Raw genomic sequence first — 24,420 nt, 5'->3', positions numbered from 1 at the left:
TTTTTCAACCTTCCCCCCGGTTCTGAAACTCATGAAAGCATAGAATGGTTATATCACTTATTTTGATCGTATGTGCTAACTGAGACATCGAGGAATACAATCCGTGGAGGTATTTCAGCACAACTCAGGACCATTTTTACGATATTCAATCCACCATGGGAGGGGCTGACGAGAAGGTACACTATGATTTCAGATTTCCAGAAACTTACTTGTTATTCATCGATCATACAAATTATATCCATTGACTACTGATTTCTGGTTTTCTTTATATTGATTGGTTATATGGTGTATATATTAGTCGTTTGGGCCAATTAGTTTCGAATAACCGTGATTTTTTTCTTTCTCTGTATATACATATATGTACTTACATAGTTTGAAAAGTTACGTGCCTGCTCTATTTGTTGTATTTCCACCTCTTATGTCAACTTATTAAATAACACCAACTATTTCTTTATACGCGGATTTTAGTAAATTGAGAATTATTATTGATTATCGAGTTTACATATAAAGTTCAATGTTGCAACCTTATTGAAAAAAAAGTTTTTGTTAATCAGGGTTTTTGTTTATTTTGAGCCAAGCAAGTGTGAATACTTGTTGAATATAAAAAGGTTATGTAGAATTTAAACGTCGACAAAATATTAAGATTGATATTAAAGTGAAATTTATTATATTGAGTAATATGAATATATATATATATATATATATATATATATGCGAGTATGTATGTAAAGGGCTCCGTATTTACCCTGGTTGTTTTAGGTTGCCATAGATTTTTGACACCCGACATTGACCAATTATTTGTGATGTCAAGTATTACCGCGTAACTCGTAGTAAATGACTCCTTACTGATTTGTTAGTAATGTTTGTAACTATTCAATTCTTTAATACTGTCAAATGTTGCATGTAAATGGAACAAGTAGCAGGTCGTAAGTAAACAAAACCCTAATTCTTATCCAAATGTATTTTGCGAGATTATAGTGAAATCAGTAAACTTCGAAACAGTGCGCCCCGCCAACAAACCCTTCTATCAGTAAACTATGAAACAACTCCTTCCCCTACGATTTGTCGTTCGTCAGTTTCGTGACGAAAATCTCTTGACCCCACGATCTATACTTGAAATAGAAATTCAGTGATCTTAATTTGAACTGATTTTGGTTAATAATTTAGTAATGTGAATACGGGACCTAGATAGGTCCAAAGACCTAATTCCATTGAAATATCATATAGTATTATGGAAATATGTTCCCAATGTCTGTGAATGGATTCGATAATTTTTCTTTAGTCTGAATTAACTTTGAAATTTTATATCAAGTGCGTCAAGTGACGAAATGAAAATTTTATATATAATATGAAGAAACTAATTTATTTGTCTGTAGTTAAAACAAAAACGACTAAATACTCTCATGGACACCAATTACAGTGCGTAAAGAGAGTTGAAAAGGAGTTACTATCGGCGTGAGAACAAAGACTCATAAATTTGTCGAAATTTCTCCTCTTGGGGCAGACTCAATAAAATGCTACCAAAGTGTTTTTTTATATTAATTAACCATTTAATATTTTTTCTTTTCTTTTTCACCATGATATGTATTGTACTGAATTTTAAATATGTTAAATGTTGACCTTTGATTTTTTCTCCCTCTTTTGTTTTTCTTTTGTCGATTTTTTTTAAATGTAATCCAATTTTTTAATATCTCTAAAAGAGAAATGTGTTATTTGATATTGTTGAAAGTAACAGATTTCTGTGCATGCCTATGTATTATTATTAATATAAATTTTTTTATTCATGTATCAAACTTTTTCTGTTATGTCAAACTAAGATTTCTTTTCTTGAAATGTAATAAATGTCTATAGAAATGTAGTTAGGTTAGTTTAATTCAATTAAATACAACCTGAAGTATACATTGTCCTGTATGAATGTGAGTGTGAGTGGAATGTAGGTTTAGTATCAAGCGCACCAATTATTTTGACATATATGTGTGACTTACTACAATTAATGGTAGTTGGCAATTAAAGTCTTTGAATGTCAATACTAACTTAATTTAAGTTGGCTCTATGAAGGAAGCGAAAAGGACCGAAGTAACCTGAACGAATGATCATCATAGGAGAACTTCGAGAGTCAAAATTTTCGACAAATAGATGTGTTACTCTGACTTTTTTTCTGTGGTCGATTCTAATATGCCATAAACTTCGTCATTTATCTTTCAAATGTTGGAAATTAGTCAACTTTCGGAGATATTGAATATACTGTTAAATTAAACTTTCTCAGCTATCTCAGATCTAGATTGGGATAATTCGGTAGTTGGGGTTACATGGATCTAGGTCTGGGAAGTATGGGTTGACATGTGTCTACCTTTGATCACCTTAATACCAAATATTCACCCAGTAGCTATTGGAAATGATCCCAATTCGATAATTATTCACTTTCCTTCACCATATTTCTCAAAAATATCCAATAAGAGTTTCCCTCTTTCTCACCTTCTTACTTTCCGTCTTTTCTCTTCTATTCTAACTTCCTTTTCCTTTCTTCATCTTCTTCTCCTATTGTGAATAAAACTGAAAAGGGGGTCGTGACTGGGAATTCCATATATAATAAACACGGTCATGTATTTATTTGTTTTATTTTACTATCTTCAGAAGTCCGATAAAAAGTTTTCTCATTTCGATCGAACCTAGTATTTTCGAAATTAAGAAATGGATAATATATTCCAATATAATTAGACATAAGCCTATAGCTTCATGAATATCCCCACCAGGGGTGAAGGGTTCCCACTCACGACTTATTCCATGCGCCTCATTTGCACGATACAGGGTTTCCGAACCCTCATATGTTACAGATCTTTCTTTTTCTTTCTTTTTCTCCTTTCTTGCCCTTTTCAGTTTTAAAGTGACTAATGTAAAAACAGTTGTAGTACCTGTTACTGAACTGATTAATACTACAAGAGCTGATAAGTTAGTGACACCTACACAAAACCGGTATAGTGTGTTGATGGAACCTGATGTTGATGAAGTACAAGGAAAGATGTCTCCTACATGAAGAATGATTCGGGTTAGGTCATCTGTGAATAATGCAGTAAAATCTACATCAACAAAGGAAGTAGCAGGTAAAATTGTTATTTACTCTGATAGCCATGGTCGTAATATGTCCTCTATGCTAAAAGATAAGGTATATAATGTTGGTGTACAAGGTTTGGTTGAACCTGGCGCAAATCTTTTAGAATTTACCCAACCTATCATGGCATCTTTTGATAAACTCACAAAAGAGGATACGGTGATAATATTCGGAGGCACAAATTGTGTCAAAAAATGAGTCAAAAAATCTTATAGACATACTGCGTCAAAGTTGCCTTATATGACACATACAAATGTAATAGTTGTAAATTTGCCTTATAGGCATGATCTAGTTGATTTTCGTGTGTAATCCTTATCTAGAAAGTAGGAATGAAAATGTGGTAAATTCCTTTTCAAGTGTGGAAGAACTTTCTTTACTTCATAGCCAGAATAATTATACAAAGGACCATTAAATATTCATCGTCATAATGTACAAGGGCTTGGTACAAACGCTGAATTATTAGAAGTGCTCCTGGATAAGTTAAACAATATAAACATTGTATCTCTTTCTGAACACTGGCTTGATAGCAACCCAAAAAAATTAGTGATTTTTAGTAAGTTTAAGTTAGCATCATTCTATTGTCATTCGGAAAGGAAGCACGGTGGAGTCTATTTATAGAAATGATTATGTAAACTATACTGAGTAAGATATAAGTCAGTTCATCTGTAAAATGCACATTGAAGCAACGGCTCTGAAACTAAATGAGTCTAATTCTTACATAATATGTCTAGATAGACCTTACGCTGGCGATATGTCTATCTTCTTTAATAAATTAGAATCCATGCTGAATGATTTGTTTGTTAAACCTCGAAATGTAATTATTTGTGGTGATGTAAATATTGATTGGTTAATTGACTCGAAGTATAAGTCTCAGTTAGAAGTTTTGCTGAACACATTTAATATGCATGCCGTTATAAATGAACCCACGCGATTTGGAAAAACAGCTTTAGATCAGTTCATAGTTATGAAAAATCAACCAATAAATGTATCACGTGTGTTCAATCCTGGTTTCTCAGATCATGACGCTATATACGTACAATTACAATTGATAGATAAATTCGTTAAAAATAAAAACTATACAGCCTTAAATAGATACTTTTCAGAGTCGAATATTCAATATATGTGTTATTTACTAAGTCAAGAAACATGGGAGGAGATATATAAATATAGTTCCACGGATGAAAAGTTTACAGCTTTTATGGACACATTTTTAAATTATTTTAATGTTGCTTTTCCCCTAAAAAGTCGCACTATTTCGAAACGCATTGATAAAAGTTGGATTACAAATGGAATTAGAAAATCCAGTACGAATTTGATGAGATTTCATAAGATCCTTAAATATAGTAACTTTAAATCTGATGATTTAAAGAAAAACATACAACTGTATAGGAAAACCTATAAGAAGGACATAAGGGCAGCAAAATTAATGCAAAACAATAGCTTGGTTTTAAATGCCCGAAATAAGACTAAAGCAATGTAACAAATAATCAATAAAACTCTTGGCACAAGCAGGCCTAAGAGTGTAGAATATCTTAAACTAAATGGTAAAGTTATAAACAATCCAAAGCAAATTGCATATATATATATATATATTTAACAATCATTTTGTGAATTCAACTCATCAAACGAATAATACTGATCACTCAAAAATAATGCAGAAACTCCCAAAACAAGGAGAAATAAACACTGTTTTTATATCCAGTTTCTGTAGATGAGTTAATAAGAATAATTAAATGCTTATCAAACAGCAGTTCTTCAGGTATGGATGAAGTTCCTTCTATTGTCATTAAAAAATGTGCGAAATATATCATACATCAACTTTGTTGCGTTATAAATTTCTCGTTAGAAAACGGTATATTTCCCACACTACTTAAAAATGCTAAGGTTCTTCCAACTTTTAAAAAGGGAGATGAAAATGTCATGACAAATTATCGACCTATCTCAGTGCTATCGATATTTTCAAAAATATTTGAGTCAGTCATGGCAAAACGTCTTAGCAAATTTTTAATAAATCATAATATTATCTCGACTTTTCCGCACGGATTACAGAAGAATAAAAGTATTGATAGCGCTTTATTTGATTTTCTTACAGATGTCCTGAAATCACTCGATAATAAGAATTATGCTATAGGGTTGTTCATCGATCTGTCAAAGGCATTTGACAAAATTGATCACACTATTATGCCAAATAAATTGTCTGAATATGGCATACGTGGCGTAGCTAACCAGTGGTTTTCATCCTACCTAACAAATAGATGCTAAACTGTTCAAATTACAAAAGTTGAATCAAATCGATCCAGCATTTTCTTCTCAAAACAAACAAAAATTACCAGAAGTGTCCGTCAGGGCTCTATTTTAGGCCCTACTCTATTCATAATTTACATAAATGATCTGACAAAAACTTTACACGCAACAAAATGCATGTTATATGCTGATGATATAAATATAGTTATTACTGAACAAGACCCAAATGTAGTATTGGTAAAGACAGGAAAGGTTATAAGCAAAATAGTTACTTGGTTGAATGCAAATAACCTTTCCCTAGATACAGATAAAAAAGTCGCAATAAACTTTCGTTTTCCAAGAAATAATCCATCCTTCCCTTCGCTAAACATTAATGAAAAACAAACTGAGTATTCTATTGCAAAAAAATTACTTGGTGCTTACATCGATGATGGTTTGTCTTGGCCAACCTATGTTAAAACATTAACTAAAAAATTGACTACTTTATGTTTTGTGTTCTTTAGGTTACAAGATACTGTTTCACGAAATAGCTTATTATCGATACACTATGCAAAAGTTGAGCTCCTCCGTGGCTAAGCGGTTAGCGTACGCGCCTTTTGCGCGGGAGACCCGGGTTCGATTCCCGGCGGGAGCTCATGTGGTTCGGATTCCACGTTAATCAGTAGGTCCACGTCTCATATAGCCTCGCTGCTGAACGGGACGATAAACTCAAAATCAACTCAACTCAACAACTATGCAAAAGTTCAATCACTCCTCAGTTTGGAATTATTTTTGGGGGGTCAGCCGTATGCAGTCAGGAAACATTTCGGATACAAAAGAAAATACTACAAATAATATTCAGGCTAAATAAAAGAACACCATGTAAACAAATATTTAGATCACAAAAAATTTTGACCCTTCCAAGCCTATACATATATAAATCTATACACTTCGTGAAACGAAACAAACAGATGTTTATACAAACAAGAGATATTCATGCATACAACACGCAGCAATTAAACGACATTTACGTAATACAACAAAATTACTCATAGTACCAAAAACATGTTTGTTTAAATTGTACGAGACTTTATAATATGTTACCATCAGATTATAAAGAGGTAAATTTTAATACTCAAAACAAAATTCGTACTCTGTTACTTTCTAAAGCATATTATTCAGTTCAGGAATTTGCAAATGATAACGCCGTATGAATATGATGTGATTATGTAACAAATTTAACATGTGATGATTGTTATAATGTTGTCCTTCAAATGGTATAATAAGCTGTAATTACAATTTGCATTTATGTACATGACAACTCTAGAACTTATCGGAGATACTCTCCATATTGTAAGTGAAAACAGGCAAAATAAATAAATTTGGTAATTGGATTTCCAATTTAAAATAATTTAACACGTGTTTCAGCATTTCTTTTATATCTTAATAATAAAGGGGAAGGAAAGGGTGAGAATAGGAATTATTACTCATATAATAGCATATCGGTATCCCAGAATCTCTCAAAGTTACAAACATGATATTCGGCTTTAGGACTTCTCATTCAAAACAAAATCCCTTAAAGACAGTAAACAGGAATACCCAATATCTTTGAATTAAAATTGAAACCAGAAGTTGTAGTAGATATCTACCACTTGGTGTTATAGACTATTGATTAGAGTGGTTATGTAATATATTCTACGGACGCTTAATCGAATACAAAAGCCGTGCCTATCTATTGCCGTTTGTCATATACAATATTGTTCAAGAAAACTTTGCCACTCACCTCTTTTTTAAAAGGTCTGTAATCTTACCAACAGTTAGAATTAAATCAAATAAATGTGAATTTTGTTTGGTCGATTAAGAAGTTTATTTAGAACCACAGCATTATAATTTCCTTTAGCGGTTGCAAGAATATCATCTTTCATAGCAGGGTGAGTGGTCAAGATTTCTTAAACAAGACTGTACAACGATGTACGTTAAAACCTGAAGTGGTTGATTTCTAACAATTACGTTTGATTACAGGGTAAAAGAAGAGATGGTACCTATTTTAAGAACGCTAACTCATTAAAAAAACTTTTCTCGCTGTCTCTTATATGTATATTAAATTGAAACTGGAAGTCATACTGGATTACCAGGGTGTCTATTGGTCACGAAAGGGGTTTTAAAAGTCATGAAGTCAGAAAACGGTCATGAAAGTCAAGAAAAAGTCACGAAATTTTGCTTTTGGGTCACGATTCTTTTTATCTGTAAAAATATAAGTACATACTGGAAAATGTTGTTCTATAAAACGTCATAATTTACCACCAAATGGTTTTAGACACTACCAAATCACAAGTAAAGCACGCTTCTATCACGTGCATCAAAATTGGACCAAGTTGCACTCAAATTCGCTTTTGAGAATTTACTAAATTTAAATTTAAGTTAAAGAAAAGGTAATGAAATTTCATTTTGGAATTTTAGTAGACACCCTGTCACTTCTGATTTTATTAGAGTGTTATGGATAGACAAAATGTATTCTTGAGATGCTCCGTCGATTGTCGAAAACAGCTTCTCGGTATCTATCACAGCCTTTGCTCCACAGTAATGAAAAGTAAACCGAAACTTGTTGATTTCTACCGCTTCTAGTTCTATCAAAGTGTTAAGGATAGAATTGAAAGGTGTTCTTGGAATTTTTTAGTCGATTTCCCAAAACTGCATCTCGCTATATATTACCGTTTCTCCCCGTTCAATGTTAAAGCGGGAACTAATATATTTCTGCCACTTTCTATTTTAATACAGTATTAAGGATGGAGTTGAGAGGTATTCTTGGGATGTTAACTCGACTGACGGAAACCGTTTCTTGCTATTTATTACCCTTTTTGGTGTACAGGATCAACGTTAAAAGCAAAAATGGTTGATTTCTACCACTCCTGGTTTCTGATCCACAACCTCCTGGTTAATGATCCTCTACTAACGAACTCTTTTGAGATAATTACTCTAGCTATCAATTGGAAAAAGCAGAAGTCAAATTCAGTTTCGTTCAAGAGTTTCGTGTGGAGTAACGGACGGGATGGACCAAAGTACTAACTGTACAATATTATTAGAAACCTTACTCTCTAATAGATATATATTTCAGCGTTTTAGATTGTGATCTAGAAGGGAAGAAAAAGGGTTTGGAAGAGAATAAAGGTGTATACTACATATATTATTATACTAAGATGTTTATATCTCGGGATCCCGTAAAGTTGAAGACATGAAACGTGGTATTTGAACTGAAATTGGTATGCTTCCAGATATATAAAGTGCAAGGCCATAGTTCGAACAAATACGGTGGCCTGGGAGCAAAGCCCCCAGGTATTTCAACTGAAATTCAGTATACTTGCAGGTATGTGAGATGCGAGGCCGTAAGCCGAGCAAACACTGCTGATTGCAGGTTTGAGATGCAAGGCGTTAGACCGAACAAATTTGCGGGTCTGAGGGCAAAGCCTTAAGCGAACGAAGGCTTGTATTGAATAAACTCTGGTGAAGACACTAAGGAGGCTCACACAATATTTTCCTTAATTAGTAATGAAATAGGAAGTGATAGTAGATTTATACCACTTTCGGTGTTAGTAGAGGGATTGGATTGGTGACACAATTATATTCTTGGGATGCTTAATTGATTGCAGAAAACTTCGTCTTGCTATCTACTTCTGTATATTGGTTGATATCTACCAGTTTCTTTTAGTAGAGGGTAAAGGATGAAGATGAAGTGTATTCTTAGTCGATTGTAGAAAACCGGGTTACGGTTTCTGCTCTGCACTGATCAACGTTAAAACCGGAAAGGGTTGATGTCTACCACTTCCGGTTTTAGTATAGGGTTAAGGATGGAGATGAGAACGGACCGTTAATCGATTATGGAAAACAGCGTTTTGTTATCTATAACAGTTTTTCTTCCAAAGCAATCAACGTTAAAAACAGGAAATAGTAAATCGCTACCACTTCCTGTTTTAGTTGTAGGTTTTAAGAACAGAGATAATATGCATTCTTAGGACGCTTAATCGATTTTCAGAAACAGCTTCTAGCTTTCTACTAACGTCTTTTGCTCTACAGTGATTAATCTTAAACCGGAAGTCGTTGATTTCTGCCACTTCCCGTTCAAGAGTCACCTCCATTAATTTTAAAACATTTTTTCCTACACAATTATGTAACACTTGGTTTAATTCCAACTAAACTTGATACATATATGTCTTACAATCTGGAAAGAAATACTCGGGAGGGTAAGGAACCCCTAGCATCCCAAAGAGCTGATATTTTTCTATTTAAATTAATGATCGATATTCGTGTTGAATCCATAGTTTTTGGGTCAGTCGCTGATATGGATAACGACTGTTTCCATGCCGTTCAATTTCATCCCTGAAGAATCGGGATGAGTGACATTCTAAAAGTAATCGAAAATTACGGATATTAAAGGCGAATCCATAGTTCTCATTAGTGCTAACACGAATAGTGGTACTTTTGATACAATTTAAAAAGAAGTTAGAATGCAACTTTTGAATTTAATTAATGTAAACTTATGCATTAAGAAAAACTAGACTATTTGCTATCCAAAGTTGTTGGTGCGATTGTAGAGTTTTTAAAAAGTATTTTTAAAGTATACTTTTTAAATAGCACCACGGATGGGAGAGAGAGAGAGAGTGAAAGATTTCTGGCCTTTTCAACATATTCTTGAAAGCTTATAAAGGTTTTGTTAAGATTTTTTTATAATTTTAATTTATGTTTGTTTCTTATATTGCAAGTACACACAACTTGTAAGATGTAAATACAACTTAATTTTGAAGAGACTCGAAAATGGTGACGCCATTTCCGTTGTTCTAGTAGCTAGCACGCGCGCCTTTCGTGCACGTAGTCACACGTTCGATTCCCAGTAGGAGTCTCACAAAATTTGGACGATTACTGTGTTTGAATTTCATCATAATCTTTGAGTCTACGTCTCATATAACCTCGATGCAGAAAGGGAATCCTAAACTTAAATAATTAACTAACACGAAACCGATGAGAGTACAAAACTCAAGGTTTCGGTAGAAAACTAGCACAAAAATTTGGAACAGAAAAAGTATCAAGTATCCAGTTGCAGGGGGAGGGAAAGGATGGGAACACAGACATAAGACCATAAAACACATTATTGAAATGGCAGTCAGTGATGATTATAGAGGTTGCTCTTGGGCCTAGAGCTTCGAAATTCCCTCTAGCGCATTTCCCGAGCGTGCTCAATCTGAGTTACCAGAATTTTCACAGTACTATATTCACCCATCGTTCACTCAATCCCCCGCACTGGAAAATCTGACATGAACATTGTCTCCTATCGTGCACAATACGAATTACATGTATTTTTGCAGTACTGCTTTTCACCTCTAGTGTAATGAAATTCTTCCACGAGAAAATCTGTAATCAACACTCAGGCACGTAGCCAAGGGGGGGGTCCGGGGGTTCTGACCCCACCTTCGAGACCAGAAATGAAAAAAAATAAGGATAAAACAAAATAAAATAACAAAAGAAGGATCAGCGTCAAAAAATTAAAAGAAAACCAGAAGGAGCTTTTGCTTACTCTTTCTTATGAGGAGATTTGTGTTACTTGCAATGTGGTGGCGAGGTAAGCGAGGTATTCTGGAAGAGTCAGGGAACTTCAAATTTCAAGAAAAGTTATAGAATTCTCAGAATTCCTGCTACTAGTCAGGGAGATTTCAAGCTTTCGAAAGGATAAGTGCCGTTGTGTAAGAGCGTGGACATTTTTAATCATAACTTTTCGTCATCGCATACTTGCAGTATCAAACATGTTATTTCAAGGACAATTTTCTGTTGCTCCTTTTCCCTGTCATTTGCAACCGACAGTAGTTGACGGAATAATAAAAACAAAAAACAAAAATATGTTGAAAGAAATTTCTGTTAGCATTTGATTCTACAGAGAAAGAAACGCATATATTGTAAAACTAGTTGAATATACACATGTTTCGCACAGGGGCTGTATTTGGGAGTCAACGCCTGTGGGAGTACCACCATTGATCTCAGCGACCGCGAAAACTATGGGTTTGATACTAATATCGGTAATTTTGGGCTATTTTTTACATGTCTCGGTATCCACTCCCCGCTGACTCTCGGCGCGCATACTTGCAAATCATCGCTAATGGAAGTGTCACCATTGATTTCAGCGACCGCGAAAACTATGGATTTGATATTAATATCGGTGATTTTGGATTACTTTTATATGTCTTGGTATCTTACCCCCTCCGGTGACCCCCGGCCCGGAGCCGAATAGCGTGAATTTGGAAGTTAATGCGACTGGAGTTTCACCATTGATTTCAGCGACCGCGAAAATATGAATTCGCCACTAACAGCTCAAGTGGTAGAGCGTTGGCTTCGCATTTGGGAGGTCGTGGCTTCGAATCCCGCTGTCTAGCATCCTGACTGAGGTTTTCCAGGGTTTCCCTCATTCCTACCAGGCAAATGCCTGGATGGCACCTACTAAACAGGCCCTGGCCGATACCTTCCCAAATCCTTTCCATTGCTAATGTTGTTGGATATTCAATGTAGAATGGCCTCTGAGCTGTATCTGGTGATTGTTAAATAAATAAAGAAATAAATATAGGTCATTTTCTACTACTTTTAGGTCCCGGTAAACGCCCCTTGAGGCCCTCCTGGTTCGAATTTCGACAAAAACGTTTACCTCTGGTCTGGAGCCTGGTCCAAGGTATTCGTGACTAAAAGTTGGTAACTCTCGGTCCATTTGACTGATTCCTAAGCCGGTTGCGATAAACGCCCCCCTGAGACCCCACTGTTTCGAAATTTGAAAAATGAAACGCTTCGTCTTGATCTGGCGCCTGGCCACTGGTAACTCTCGATCCACTCGTCTGGTACCCAGCCCGCACACAGACCGACAGACAGACATACACACAAACAAACTCTTTATTTTATTTATATTAGAAGATAGTTTACAAGACAGTATTCAGTATGTACTTTGTATAATAATTGAGGTCATAACGAAAGGAAAATTGTTATATTTGAATAAACAGGAGAAGGACGTAAATATTGCAAAATCTATTTCAATACTTTTTTTTATTATTTTGCTCGAAATTTCTTCATAATTTATTAAAATACTTGCCAACATATCCTCATTTTATTGTCCTAGCAAACCAATATATGTTGATATTAAAGTAGTTTAGATTGATCGAACTCCTGGGCCTTCAGAATTTCATGTCACTCCTCCCCATTCTTCGTTAGGAAATCCTGGCTAAACGAACCAATATATGTTCCAGTAAAATAGTTGAGAGTGATCGATCCCCTTTTGTGATAACCACAGTATTTTATGTCACGGACCCCCCCCCCCTTCAAGAAATCCTGGCTACGTGCCTGCAACACTGTCTGTAGCTACGTCCTCGACTAATATACATTTACAAGTACAGCTTTATTTTTGTATTTTTTTCAACAGTTAACCAATTTAAAACCGTATTATAATTCAAAGTACTTATTATATTTCTATCGTAAACAAGAATATGTAGTTAACTTCTTAAATACTTCGCTCCGCGGGAACCCGTTCAGCACGTGCAACAAGCAAAAACATGTTTGGCGTCTCACAAATGACAAAGGACAAAAAAGATAAGCAAAAGCAGCACAGCAGTGCCTTATTGCAGTCAGAGCTGACAACACAGATTCGGTCGTCACTTACGCCAATATACCTACAAGCGGTGAACAAGAGTTATACAGTTACAATATACGTTGTGCGACATCTTGGGTTGCAGTTTAAATCCACTACTTCTGGAGCACAGACACGCTACTTTTTGATCGGCGGATCTGGCAACGCTGACTCAACGATTTAAATCAACACAATGTGAGGATTGGTCTAGCGGCTAGCACGCTTGACCGGTTCGCGTGGTCTCTAGTTCGATTCCCGGTGGGGGTGCAGTTGAACGACCTAAATGGTTCGGATTCCACAATAATCAGTATTTCCACGTCTCCTTTAGCTGTCCTAGCATAATCGTTGTACGTTACACTTAAACAAACGAACCAAAAATCAACACAATGTGTATTACTAACAGGAAATCTTTGAATAATTACATACAGCTATATGGTACGGATCGAGTTTGAGGTGATCCGTGATTAAACTAAAGCAAGTGAAATGCAGTTAGGATGTAATTAGAACTCTTAATTAAGCACGGTTTTAATCTAAAGTGTACACCGCCCTAAGGCTTTGGAGGTACAACTAGTGTTAGTCAAAATTTTTCAGCTACATTTAATTTCAATTACAATTTGCAATTACATGTATTGCTCGAACGAAAACTTCGACATTAACATTATAAGTATCCCAAATACAATGAAACCGTCGTGTTTTGGAAACATTCTTTCACCACAAAACAAATTACGCGTAATTTTAATTTTGTTTTACAGTTTAGCTACGTTATTTGCCCTATATTTAGAATAATACTTAGCAATTTATTTAAGTGGGCAATAGTGCTTAAAATAATGTAACTGAGACTTCTAATTAAAAGCACCAAAAACGATGTTGTAATGTCATAGAAGCAAAGGAAAGCAACAATCATTATAAAAGTTTAACACAAATACGTCATTTTAAGCAGTGTAACAATCAGTACCCATGCTTTGTATATCTGAAATGTATTGAAACCACAATTGTTGTAATTGGCATTATGATCATTTAAGTCTTTCGCAAGCATCTACATGATGAAATGTGATATGTCAGCGCGTTTTCGAAGTCTTTAAGAAAAGTTAAATTTGTCATTTAACTTTGTTCCTTCCTTCATTTAAAATACATTATACCATGATCATTGAATTTGACGATAAGATACAATTATGCGCATTCCACCGTCCATGCCATTTGAGTTATTAGAGATCTCCAAAATGTTTTTAGTGATACTGTATTATCCTTTGTTACACAGAATAAATGTCAGTGGTATTGCGATGTTATTTCGTATCTAAATTAGAAATATGTGAAATTTTACATAGTGCAATTTGAAAAAATACAACTTTAGGCTATGTTAGTAACACTACTTGTTTATCTAGTAGTATTGCAGAGTATCTAGAAGAATTTCCCCTTCAATATTTCACACAACTTCGTACAAAATTTCAACATCCTATATATATGTAAATATTGCGGATCCAAAAAGAGGGCTATAGGGATTATAGTCCACTTGACTGGTATACACTGCATATACTGGATAAAATGGGCTCCAATCCTACTTTCTTTACACTGGATAAAGCGGCAAGCTATGGTTTAGCCTCTCCCTAGTTCATGACCTGGATCCGCAGCTATATATATATATATATATATATATATATATATATATATATATATATATATATATATATATATACAGGGAGTTTCAAAACAACATCGGCAACGTTTGGGAGGTGATTCTTGACACCAAGGTAAGACAAAAAGTATAGACCAACTTGGATGCGCAAATGCATCCTTTCGGAGCTATAGGCTGCCGAAAACATGAAAAAGTGAACTTTAAAAGCCCATAGCTCCAAAACTATGGGACCTACCGCAGTCGGGTCAACACTTCACTTATTAGGAACTAGATGTGCCCTATCTAAATATCCAAGTCTCAGAATCATGGGGTACTTCCGCAGCAGTTTTTATGAAGGTTGTTAGTTGGTGAGTACTTCCAATTAAATGACAGTAACCAAACTCCCTCTATAAAAGTTATTATGTGAGCTACCTTAAGATTCTGAAACATTTATTTTCGGGAAGGGCATATAATAGTTCCTAAGTGAAATCTTGACCCGACTACGGTATGTCTCATAATTTTTGAACTAGGGACCTTTAGATTTCACTTTTTCATGCTTTCGGCAGCCTATAACTCCGAAAGGAAGCATGCTCATGCTCGTCTTTACTTTTTGTCTTATCTTAGTGTCACGAATCACCTCCCAAACGTTGTCGGTGTTGTTTTGTATGAGAGAGGGATAATGCTATATATAACAGCAGTGGATTTTCTTTCGAGAGAGGCTTGAGGAACGAGTAAGAAACATTTGTGTCGTACGGGCAATGCGAAAAAATGATCACAGATATATCTTGGGAGAGGTTTGACCCCGGCATCCACCCCTAAATACGCCACTGTTAATCAGTCAACTGTTCCCATATTATCTAACACAGCAAGTTTTTTTTAGTAAAGGTAGTTTTAACAGCTATCAATATCAATATTCGAGACAAGATCGAGTCTGTCCTAAGTCTCGTCTCGATTTATACAGGTTTGTCTCGGTGTATAAAAGTCCGTCCTGTTCTCGTCTCGGTCTCGGTACCAACCCTAGCTTAAAAGAACTAGTTTAAAACAAAAAAACGAAAAATGCTCGTAAAAACGTATGTGTTCGTAATAGTGATAGGGAGAGAGAACATTACTGGTGGGAGGGAATTTAAAAAATGGGAATATTTCCGGGTTTCTTCCTTGGCCTATAAATTCCCGGGAAGGAATTTATTTCCATTTGTTTACTTTATCTTTAAAATTATAAGAACCATATGACTAATTACTTTATTTTCATTTACTATGATTTATTTCTAGGTTTTCAAGAATTTGGAGGTTAAAAAATTTAAAACTCTTTGATTGTACATTATATACCTAATAACACAATTTTATAGGTTCAATTTCCATTTGCAATAAAAATTAAGGTAATTGTTTAGTATTGGAGGGCCAAAACTAGCAACAAGTAGGATGATTTACGGAAGAAATGAGTTGATAGTGGTATTCAAGTAGTTAAGAAGGTATCGAACACAATTTTTTTAGGGCAGTAGGGGATTTGTACAATTCGTAGAGGTAAGTTGAAGTGATTTATGTGAGAAATGAATGTGAATTGTTGGTAACGAAGACAGAAAACGTTCCATGTGGGGCTCTAACCCGCCTTCACTCGCTAACGCTCACTCTGCAATGCTGTATCGTAATTTAACGTATGAAACCATAAAATAACCGCATCGGAATATCGCAAAAAAGCAGGTGCAAAAGGTGACCCCAATGCTAAACCACAGCCAAAGTAGCAAAGTATTAATTTACAAATGATGAAAAGAAACCATTTGGTAAAGTAATGTAGAATTATGCAGAAATAGAGATGAAGTACTACTAATAAACTCTGAACCACCGTTAGTAATATACGTCAGTCGGTCTCTTCTCTCTGACTTGAATTTCTGAAGAGGTACTAGGACTTCTCTTACATATGAATTAACGCATGCAGGGGCGCCGGAACCGGGGGGGCAAGGGGGGCAGTTGCCCCTCCTGAAATTTCCAAAGGGGGCAAGATACCCTTTTTGCCCCCTCACTTTCAGACTGTAGAAACATCACACAACACTGATTATATGAACTAAATTTTGCTTTTTATAGTAATGTGAAAAAAAAATATCTATTCCAGATTCATCTTTCTCTTTGAAACAAGAGACCGGGCGCTTTTTCTGCCCCCATGTTAGACAGAAAGAGTTAGGAAAAAGAATTGAAAATTCTCTTTATTTTCATTGGTGTACATTCTCAAAACACTGTAAATTCTTTTAAAATTTTTGTTTAAGTAATCGTAAGTTTGCAATATGAAACGAGTCGTCGAGCGAGATTTTAAAGTTTGAAAAATATAACAGTTTAAATGAGTAACAGGACATTTAGGAACTAAATACATTTCCATAAATTTAAATTAGTGTTCTTACAAACAATATGCAGAGTGCAGTAAGATTTATAGTGAGGAGGAAAAATGTATAAGGTACGATTAATAATTCAGAGCATATGAAAAATGCGAACTCTATTGTCGTTCCGTTCGTTCCTTTCACTAACATTTTTTTTTCGGAGTGAAAAACATTAATATATGGCTATTTTAAGTTGTTTTCAAACGTATAAATATATATATAAAAAACATTTTCCACCGTTTCGTTTTTCGACGTGGGAAGGGTGGGACATTATGTATCCTTCTGATATTTTTACGTGGGACCTTTATGTCCCAGTGGTATTGACATGAATGATCATCTTGTATTTTCAATTATGAAATGTATATTGGCAGAAAAAGAATTGGGTCGTATTTATGATTACAAATATTTTACATTTCGGAATCCTTTTCCAAATTACAGTGCATGCAACCACTACTTTATCACTAGTACATTGTTCCTCAGTTTCATCTGTTCCATTATCAATTTCATTGTTCACGTTCACTTCCACTACTATCTATTGGATAATATTAATAAGAATTCTGTGAACCATTAGCGGGCTTCTCTTTACCAGTGGAACATCGATTCATAGCAATAAAATGTGGTAAATTACAGGGGTTCTCTGAGAATGTATCGTGGGACACATATATCCCAGTGGTAGTGAAAGGGTTCAGATATGAGTGCAGAAACAGAACCTCTATTTCAGCTCTCCTTTCAGACCAAGTTTGTAAACAAGAATAAGAAAGACAGTCACTGCTTATAATAACTAGTAGTGTTAGATATTTAGCTCGCAGTGGTCAAGCAATCAGTGGACATTTGCATAGTACGGGTAATTTGATGTCACTCCTGGATGAAAGAAAAATGGATGTGCCTGTTCTCAACCAATGGATTAATCGACAGGATAACTGACTTAGTGCTGATTGAAAGAATTTTAAAGATTATGTGACATGCAATATAGAGAGACTTGGTAGCAGAAGTTAGTCTCCATTTTATGCAATCATAGCCGACTCCACGACTGATATTTCAAAGAAAAAACAGTTGTATCTGTGTGCGCTGTACCCAATAAAATATTTATGGAAATGATCACCCCACATGGCACAAAATCGGAAACAGAATTCACGATCCAAGATATTCTAACGAAATCTAACCTGAATGCAGAAAATATACGCGAACAGTGTCATGATGGTGCAGCTATCATCTCAGGACGAGTGAGTGGTGTGCAGAAGATAACTTCGACTCAACATCCGAAAGCTGTATACATTCATTGCAGTAATCATGCATTAGATCTTCCATTGCAAGAAGTAGCACGAAAATGCGAACCTTTGTGTGACGTGCGGGCCATAGTGAAAGACGTTTGAAACATCAACCTGGATTCTGCAAAACGATAGACAATATACGCACGCCGACATTGTTCTTGAACCCTGTAAAACTATCAACAAAAGTAATCCTAAACATTTATTACCGTTTGTCCTACTCGCTGGTGTGTTAGGCGAAAATCTCTAATCAGATTTCAATCTACTACAAACGAATTCAAATCACGTTCGAAAAGAATCATCAGTAATACAAGTGGTCCAAACGATGATCAAAAAGTAATTCTAAAAGGACATTTGAAAAGAATGAACAAATTCGGAATGATATTTTTTCTAATAGTCAGTATACGTGCTTTTGTACCTTGCGGACAACTGGCGAAAGTGCTTCAAAATTCTGAAGCTTCTGCTTCTGGAGCTAAAAGAGCAGCAACACTCTGAGCAACGAACGGACAGTACATTTGAAAACATCTAAAAGGAAGCAAAGGAAAATGCAGACATACTACACTTAAAATTGTCCACTTCATCAAGACCAAAGAGAACACCAATTAGGTTGGAGGAGACTGATAATCCTTCTATAGCAGCTACTCTAGAACCTGTATCAGATCTTCGAAAAATGTACTTCGAAATCATTGACTCTTTGTTGAATGAAGTGCAGTGTCGTTTCAATCAGCCAGGCCTCAAACAACTCATAAAACTCTAGAAGATACTTTCTGGAGGAGCTATATGTGCTGGTGGGCTTCTCTCAAGAGAATATTTGAAGCAGGAATTGGGAGTTCACTTGTCGGATTTTAACCTGGATAGATTATGAGTCAGCTCAGGCTGCTTCCACCCACTTTGATGATGACTGAGTCGCTGATGACGATCAGAATATTAAAAACTATTAGTGCTGGAACCCCAACTGTTCGCAGTCTTCTCGACCAACTTGTTCGTCTAGGGACTTTCGTTCTCACTATGCCAGCTTCTTGAGCATTTGCGAAAGATCATTCAGCTATTTGCGTACAGGGGCGTCATTTAGGGGAGGCAGGGAGAGGCATTTGCCCTCCCCCCCGAGTGAGATTTATGTAGATTTTATCAATAGAATAGTAGTAAGTCAGTGAAAAACGCGAAAATTTACATATATCAAGGGTCTTGGCCCCCCAAGCCAAATCTGAAATGATGTTACTGTTTGCGTGTAGTCTAAAGACATAGACTAGAGGTATTTGAGGATGTCCATGACGCAGGAAAGATTGGCTCATCTGCTCTTGTTGCATATGTGTAGCGACCAGATTTAAACACCATTGCAAGAGAATTCATATCAAAGACAAGCGAAAGAAAAGATACTATTGGTCAATTTTGAAAAGAAATAAATATAGAATTACGTAAGTGAAAATATTATGCGTATTATAACCAATTATTTAAATTTCGAAATAGCACTTAAAATTCAGTATAAACTTGAATTATTTCTTATTAATTGTGTCGTACTTTATTAGTGTGAAGTGAAGTGAATATAATGAGATTAGGAAGAGAGGTGAATGTAATAACAAACTGGATATACTGAAGTAAGTTTAGTAAAAAATACAAATAACTCTGGATAATTAGCGTAATTGAATTTTCTGTATAAATTTTATGAAGTCTTTAGTGAAAATTCCATTTTTTCCATTTCTGGTACGTGTCAAGTAGGTAGAAAATTTTTTTTTCTTATTTTTACTTAATTATGTAGCCTGTTTTATAATGTACACCTTACTTTCTACTACAAGGTGCTACAAAGTTTGTAGTTCTAAATAGCAATTTCTAATATTACAGTGTACTACAACACCGGAACTGGATTTTTAAAAATATAATTTTAATTTCCTCGTTTCCAAGTGATTTAAGTAGCTTTAAGATTTTTTAATAATGTCCGGGTGACCATGTCCAATACAGTTAAAAATATGTACCAGTATATAAAATAGTAAAATTTGTACTTCAAAACAGTCATTGTGAGCAGTACAAATTTTAGAATTTTATGTTTTTAATTTTGATTTCAGTGGTTGAAAATTTCTGCACCAGACCAAAATCCGGCACAAAACTGACATGGGATTAATTAATCTAAAGATGTAAACTAAGATGCCTCTAATAGATGAAAATTTCACTCTCACGAAACTGTTTACAGCTTCATTATATTATTATTATTATTATTATTATTATTATTATTATTATTAACCAATCAAATCAAATTATTGTTACATTACAAACATATATTCGTATTATCTTACCTATGTTACATTCCCGTGTCTATTTTCTAGACAGCAGTTTGCCCCCCCAGCTGAAAAATACTTCCGACGCCACTGAACGCATGAAATATCGAGAAATGGGCAGGAAGAAAGGTCGTGTGTGACAATGTTACTTGCAAAATTATAAAGATAGGGAAGTATCTTGCAAATGTGAACATACATATTTATGCGACGGATTTCACAAAATTGTTTATAACATTTTAAAATTTAGTATAATATCAGTAGTAGAGTCAAGTTTAGAAAAGCCACTTACATGTAAATTTAAACTTTTTAGTGGATTAAAATTACGTGGAATTACTATACCATTTTGAAACATATTTACTTTCATAGGACATATTGTAAATAAATATCCATGTATGCGTACTCTCTAAATATAATAGAATAGTAATAAAATAACATAACATTTTTCACTATATACATTTTAAAGATTCCTCTGGGGACAACAGTAAAACATACTGTGATATCAAAACGAATTTTTTTTTTGGAAAATATAATATAGTAATAGAACGCAATATTCCTTGTGATTGTACATAAGTTCCCGGAAAATTCCCATTTTTGGGAATCTTCCCAAAAAAGAAAAAAAAAACTTCCCGGGAATTTACCCATCTCTATTTCGTGAAATCTTCATGAAGACACATTTGTGGATTATCACGTTTCACTCCCGTATATGGTTCGTGGTATAGTCAGAACTAAATTCCCCATTAATAATTTAAAGAGATTAATCTACAAAAGCAACTTCTCTTTTTTTTATAAGTTTATGAATGATTCTTTTGTGATTTTTTAATAATTTGTTATTATTGTTATGCAATAGCAATCAAAGAAAATTCCAAATGTTGTATCGTTTTAATAATGTTTACTTTTGATAAAGTACATTGATATACCGACCTTTCTTTTGGGGAAGGAATACAAACCCCTCGAGAGGAATTTCTTGAAATCGTAAGTATTTTTGGTATCTATTTAAGTATAAATGTGTCAGAGTTAAAGTGGACTCAATTCACTTTTATCACTGATATGCAAATTAGGTCGTTGTATTTTTTAACTTGGATTAATATAAGTCGTAGTGAACTAACTTGGACTGAATTAGTTCTTCTGTACTCTGCAGTACTTTGAAATTGTTCATATGTAACTCTGTATAATGTTTCACGTGTGCTATTGTTTATCTTTTTGTCCTTCTGAAATGACTCTTGACAATTATATTAACAAGTATGTAAAGATAAGAACAAAGTATTTTTATGAGGCATTCTTTTTGAGAAGTCGGCAGGCGTATCACATTTTCACCAATTAGTTCCAGTTCCGAGATCTAATGGAAGACAATTTCTCTTAGATGTAACCCGAGAAGCTGTTTGGATTCCGCTTTAAGCTCATGTGACCCTTTCCAGCATAACCCGGTTGTTGCATAATAACACCAAAGCGAAACAAACATTTCTGTCCATATGTGATATAAATACCTGGAGCAAATTATTTAAACCAAAAACCCTGTTTTAAGCGAAAAACAAAAAATGATTTAAACCAAACAAATTAGGTTTTTTTCTTTTTGTTGTTGTTGTTGTTTTTCAATAAAGCAATGCAAGCAATGAAAGCATTTCAGGAAGTTACCTATAAAATATTTAGGAACGTACAAATACATATTTAACACGTAAGATATGTAAGTCTACGCTATATAAAGTGTTCTGCTCTATGCTCGTTTAGGTATAGGTCTATATTTACCTTCGGTGACCCGCTTTATCCTATCCGACGCATCGCTTTGTTTCCAGTTGGACCAACATCCTGCACCCTTCTCTAAGTTACTTAGCAATCTTGTTCTTTTACCGGCCATCTAGCACATTTCGTTTGTACAATAATCCATGTACCGTGTACGTGCTCTAAGCACCTTAAGTAAACCTGTATGAAGAAATGGAAGTCCATACCCTAGAAATGATTGCTGAAAATACAAAACGACTACCGGTACTTCTTTAAAAAGAAATGAATATGAAATGAATTTATGTATGGACCTGTACAATTACTGAACATCCATTTATGTTAGAATTCTTTTTTATCCTGTATTTTGTTAATGTCTTTCGAAGCCCTCCGGAAAAGTGAGGCTAGACTTGTTCAAGGTACATCCTGAGTAAAACCACAAACGTCCATAGTTTTTGTTCCAGTATAACAGATTTCACGTTTAAATTTTCAAAATTTTAGAAAAAATTTCATTCTCCCGATTTTTTTTCCTTGCAAAAGTCTTTATATAAATAAAACACCATCGTGGAGCACCCATATTGTAAATATATACAAAAATTGGTTAGAAATGTGTAATCAATAATAAAGTAATTATTATTTCATCAAGGTACGAACTACTTAAGATTTGTATGGATGTTATCCATATTATTATTATTATTTAGTATAGGCCACAGCTGGTCTAGCCATTCTGTTTCCAGATTGAAGATTATTAATTTACATCTCCGATACCTAAATATTTTTCATGAAGTATTGCTTTTAACCTTTAAACTTTCCGAACCATATTATCAATCTGAGCCAGTTACTTTATGAAAAATTGAACATTACCTTTTTGGTCCAACTGAATTTGAACTTCTTGCTGTTAATTGTTGGGAGTTCTTATAGTACGATGCGCAAGTCTCTTGAACCGCTATTTTTCTTAGCGTTTCTATATTACTTTCAAGTGCAGGATGATCTTGTGCTGCAGATTTTGATTTCACCATACCAACGTTTAGTTTCGCATCTAAAGAAAACATAGCTGCATCCTTCTCCATTGTTTGCTCTCCTTCCGTTGTAGATAATATTAATTCTTTGTTGTCAGTCATCAGTTCGTATGTCCCCCCTTTCCCCTCGAGTGGATCATCCTGAGGTAAGTCATAATCAATTTCTTCTTTGCACGTCAATTCCATCTTAACAGACGCCAGGCCAGCCATTATGACTTCAAATTTAATGAGAATTTGACCCTGTTCTTATACTTCCCTTATATTTTATGCTGCCAGTGTTAATGAAATGATTTACAAGAACATTCACAGAAACAACTTTATACTTCCAATCAATCAAATGATCAGGTTTTAATAACGTGCTGTATGTAATTGACTTTTGAAAACAATAGGTCTTTTTCTTCCTCTCTAGTTTAATGATTCAGGTAACAAAGACAATCGGGTAGTTATTAAAAGTATTAATCGTATAATAAATTAATAAAAGCGTATTACATAACGAAGAGTTTTTACGAATAGATTAGATAAGTGTAGGATGAGAGGTTTTTACCAAATCCCACAGTGACACGAATCAGAAATACGTTTTAACACTTGGATCATGGTTCAGGTTCAGATTCAAGGTATTTTCCTTCCTTCTCTTCGGAAGTTTGGATCCTGAAAAAAAAAGTAAGTACTGTTTTTTTTTATTTAACGTTTTCCATTTTCTTTTTCCACCAAAATTCAAGAAGTTCTTTGGTTTTTTCCATTTCTTTCTCACTTAGTTCCCTTCCATTTACATTAAAGCCTAGCCTCCAAGCTAATTTAACCAAATTTCCTTCCTCTTTCATTTCATCGATCCATTTCCATTTTTCTCTGATTTTTTGGGTTTCTTCACATTTTAACAATATGTGTTCTAATGTTTCGTTTTCAAACATTTAACTCCTAACATTTTTTTTCGGGTCTTCGTAAAAAGCCCTTCTGTACTTCTCGTTCAACCGTTGTGATGGGCAAAATACTCATTGACATAGCTTTCCTGTTCTGAAGCACCTCGACACCCTAATGCTTCTGAGCACTAAACTCCTTTTGAGCACACAGCTCCTCCTGAGCACCAAGCTCACTTTAATCTGAGCGCACACATCTCCTACTGAGCACTCAGCTCTTCTAAAAGCTCCTTCTGAGCCCTACTAAACACAGCTCCTCTTGAGTTTCCACTGAGCAC

General features: G+C 34.7%; 1 protein-coding gene across 2 annotated transcripts in view; it reads right to left on the bottom strand.

The window, feature by feature from the left end:
- The window catches only part of LOC145675560 (uncharacterized), a 48,221-nt gene extending 24,148 nt beyond the window's left edge, over window positions 1–24,073 (bottom strand). Inside the window, exon 1 of one of the 2 annotated variants that reach the window (XM_081746067.1) lies at window positions 23,074–24,073. In XM_081746067.1, the coding sequence (XP_081602193.1) occupies window positions 23,074–23,438 (365 nt within the window). In that variant the 5' untranslated portion in view covers window positions 23,439–24,073. The remainder of the gene's footprint in view (window positions 1–23,073) is intronic. The other variant, XM_081746066.1, reaches the window with a different exon arrangement.
- Between the last annotated feature and the right edge of the window lie 347 nt (window positions 24,074–24,420).

This window comes from Thermobia domestica, chromosome 18 (assembly GCF_964235325.1).
Source record: "Thermobia domestica chromosome 18, izTheDome1.hap1.1, whole genome shotgun sequence".
Classification (NCBI taxonomy): Eukaryota; Metazoa; Arthropoda; class Insecta; order Zygentoma; family Lepismatidae; genus Thermobia; species Thermobia domestica.
This window is presented reverse-complemented; position numbering and strand designations above follow the sequence as displayed.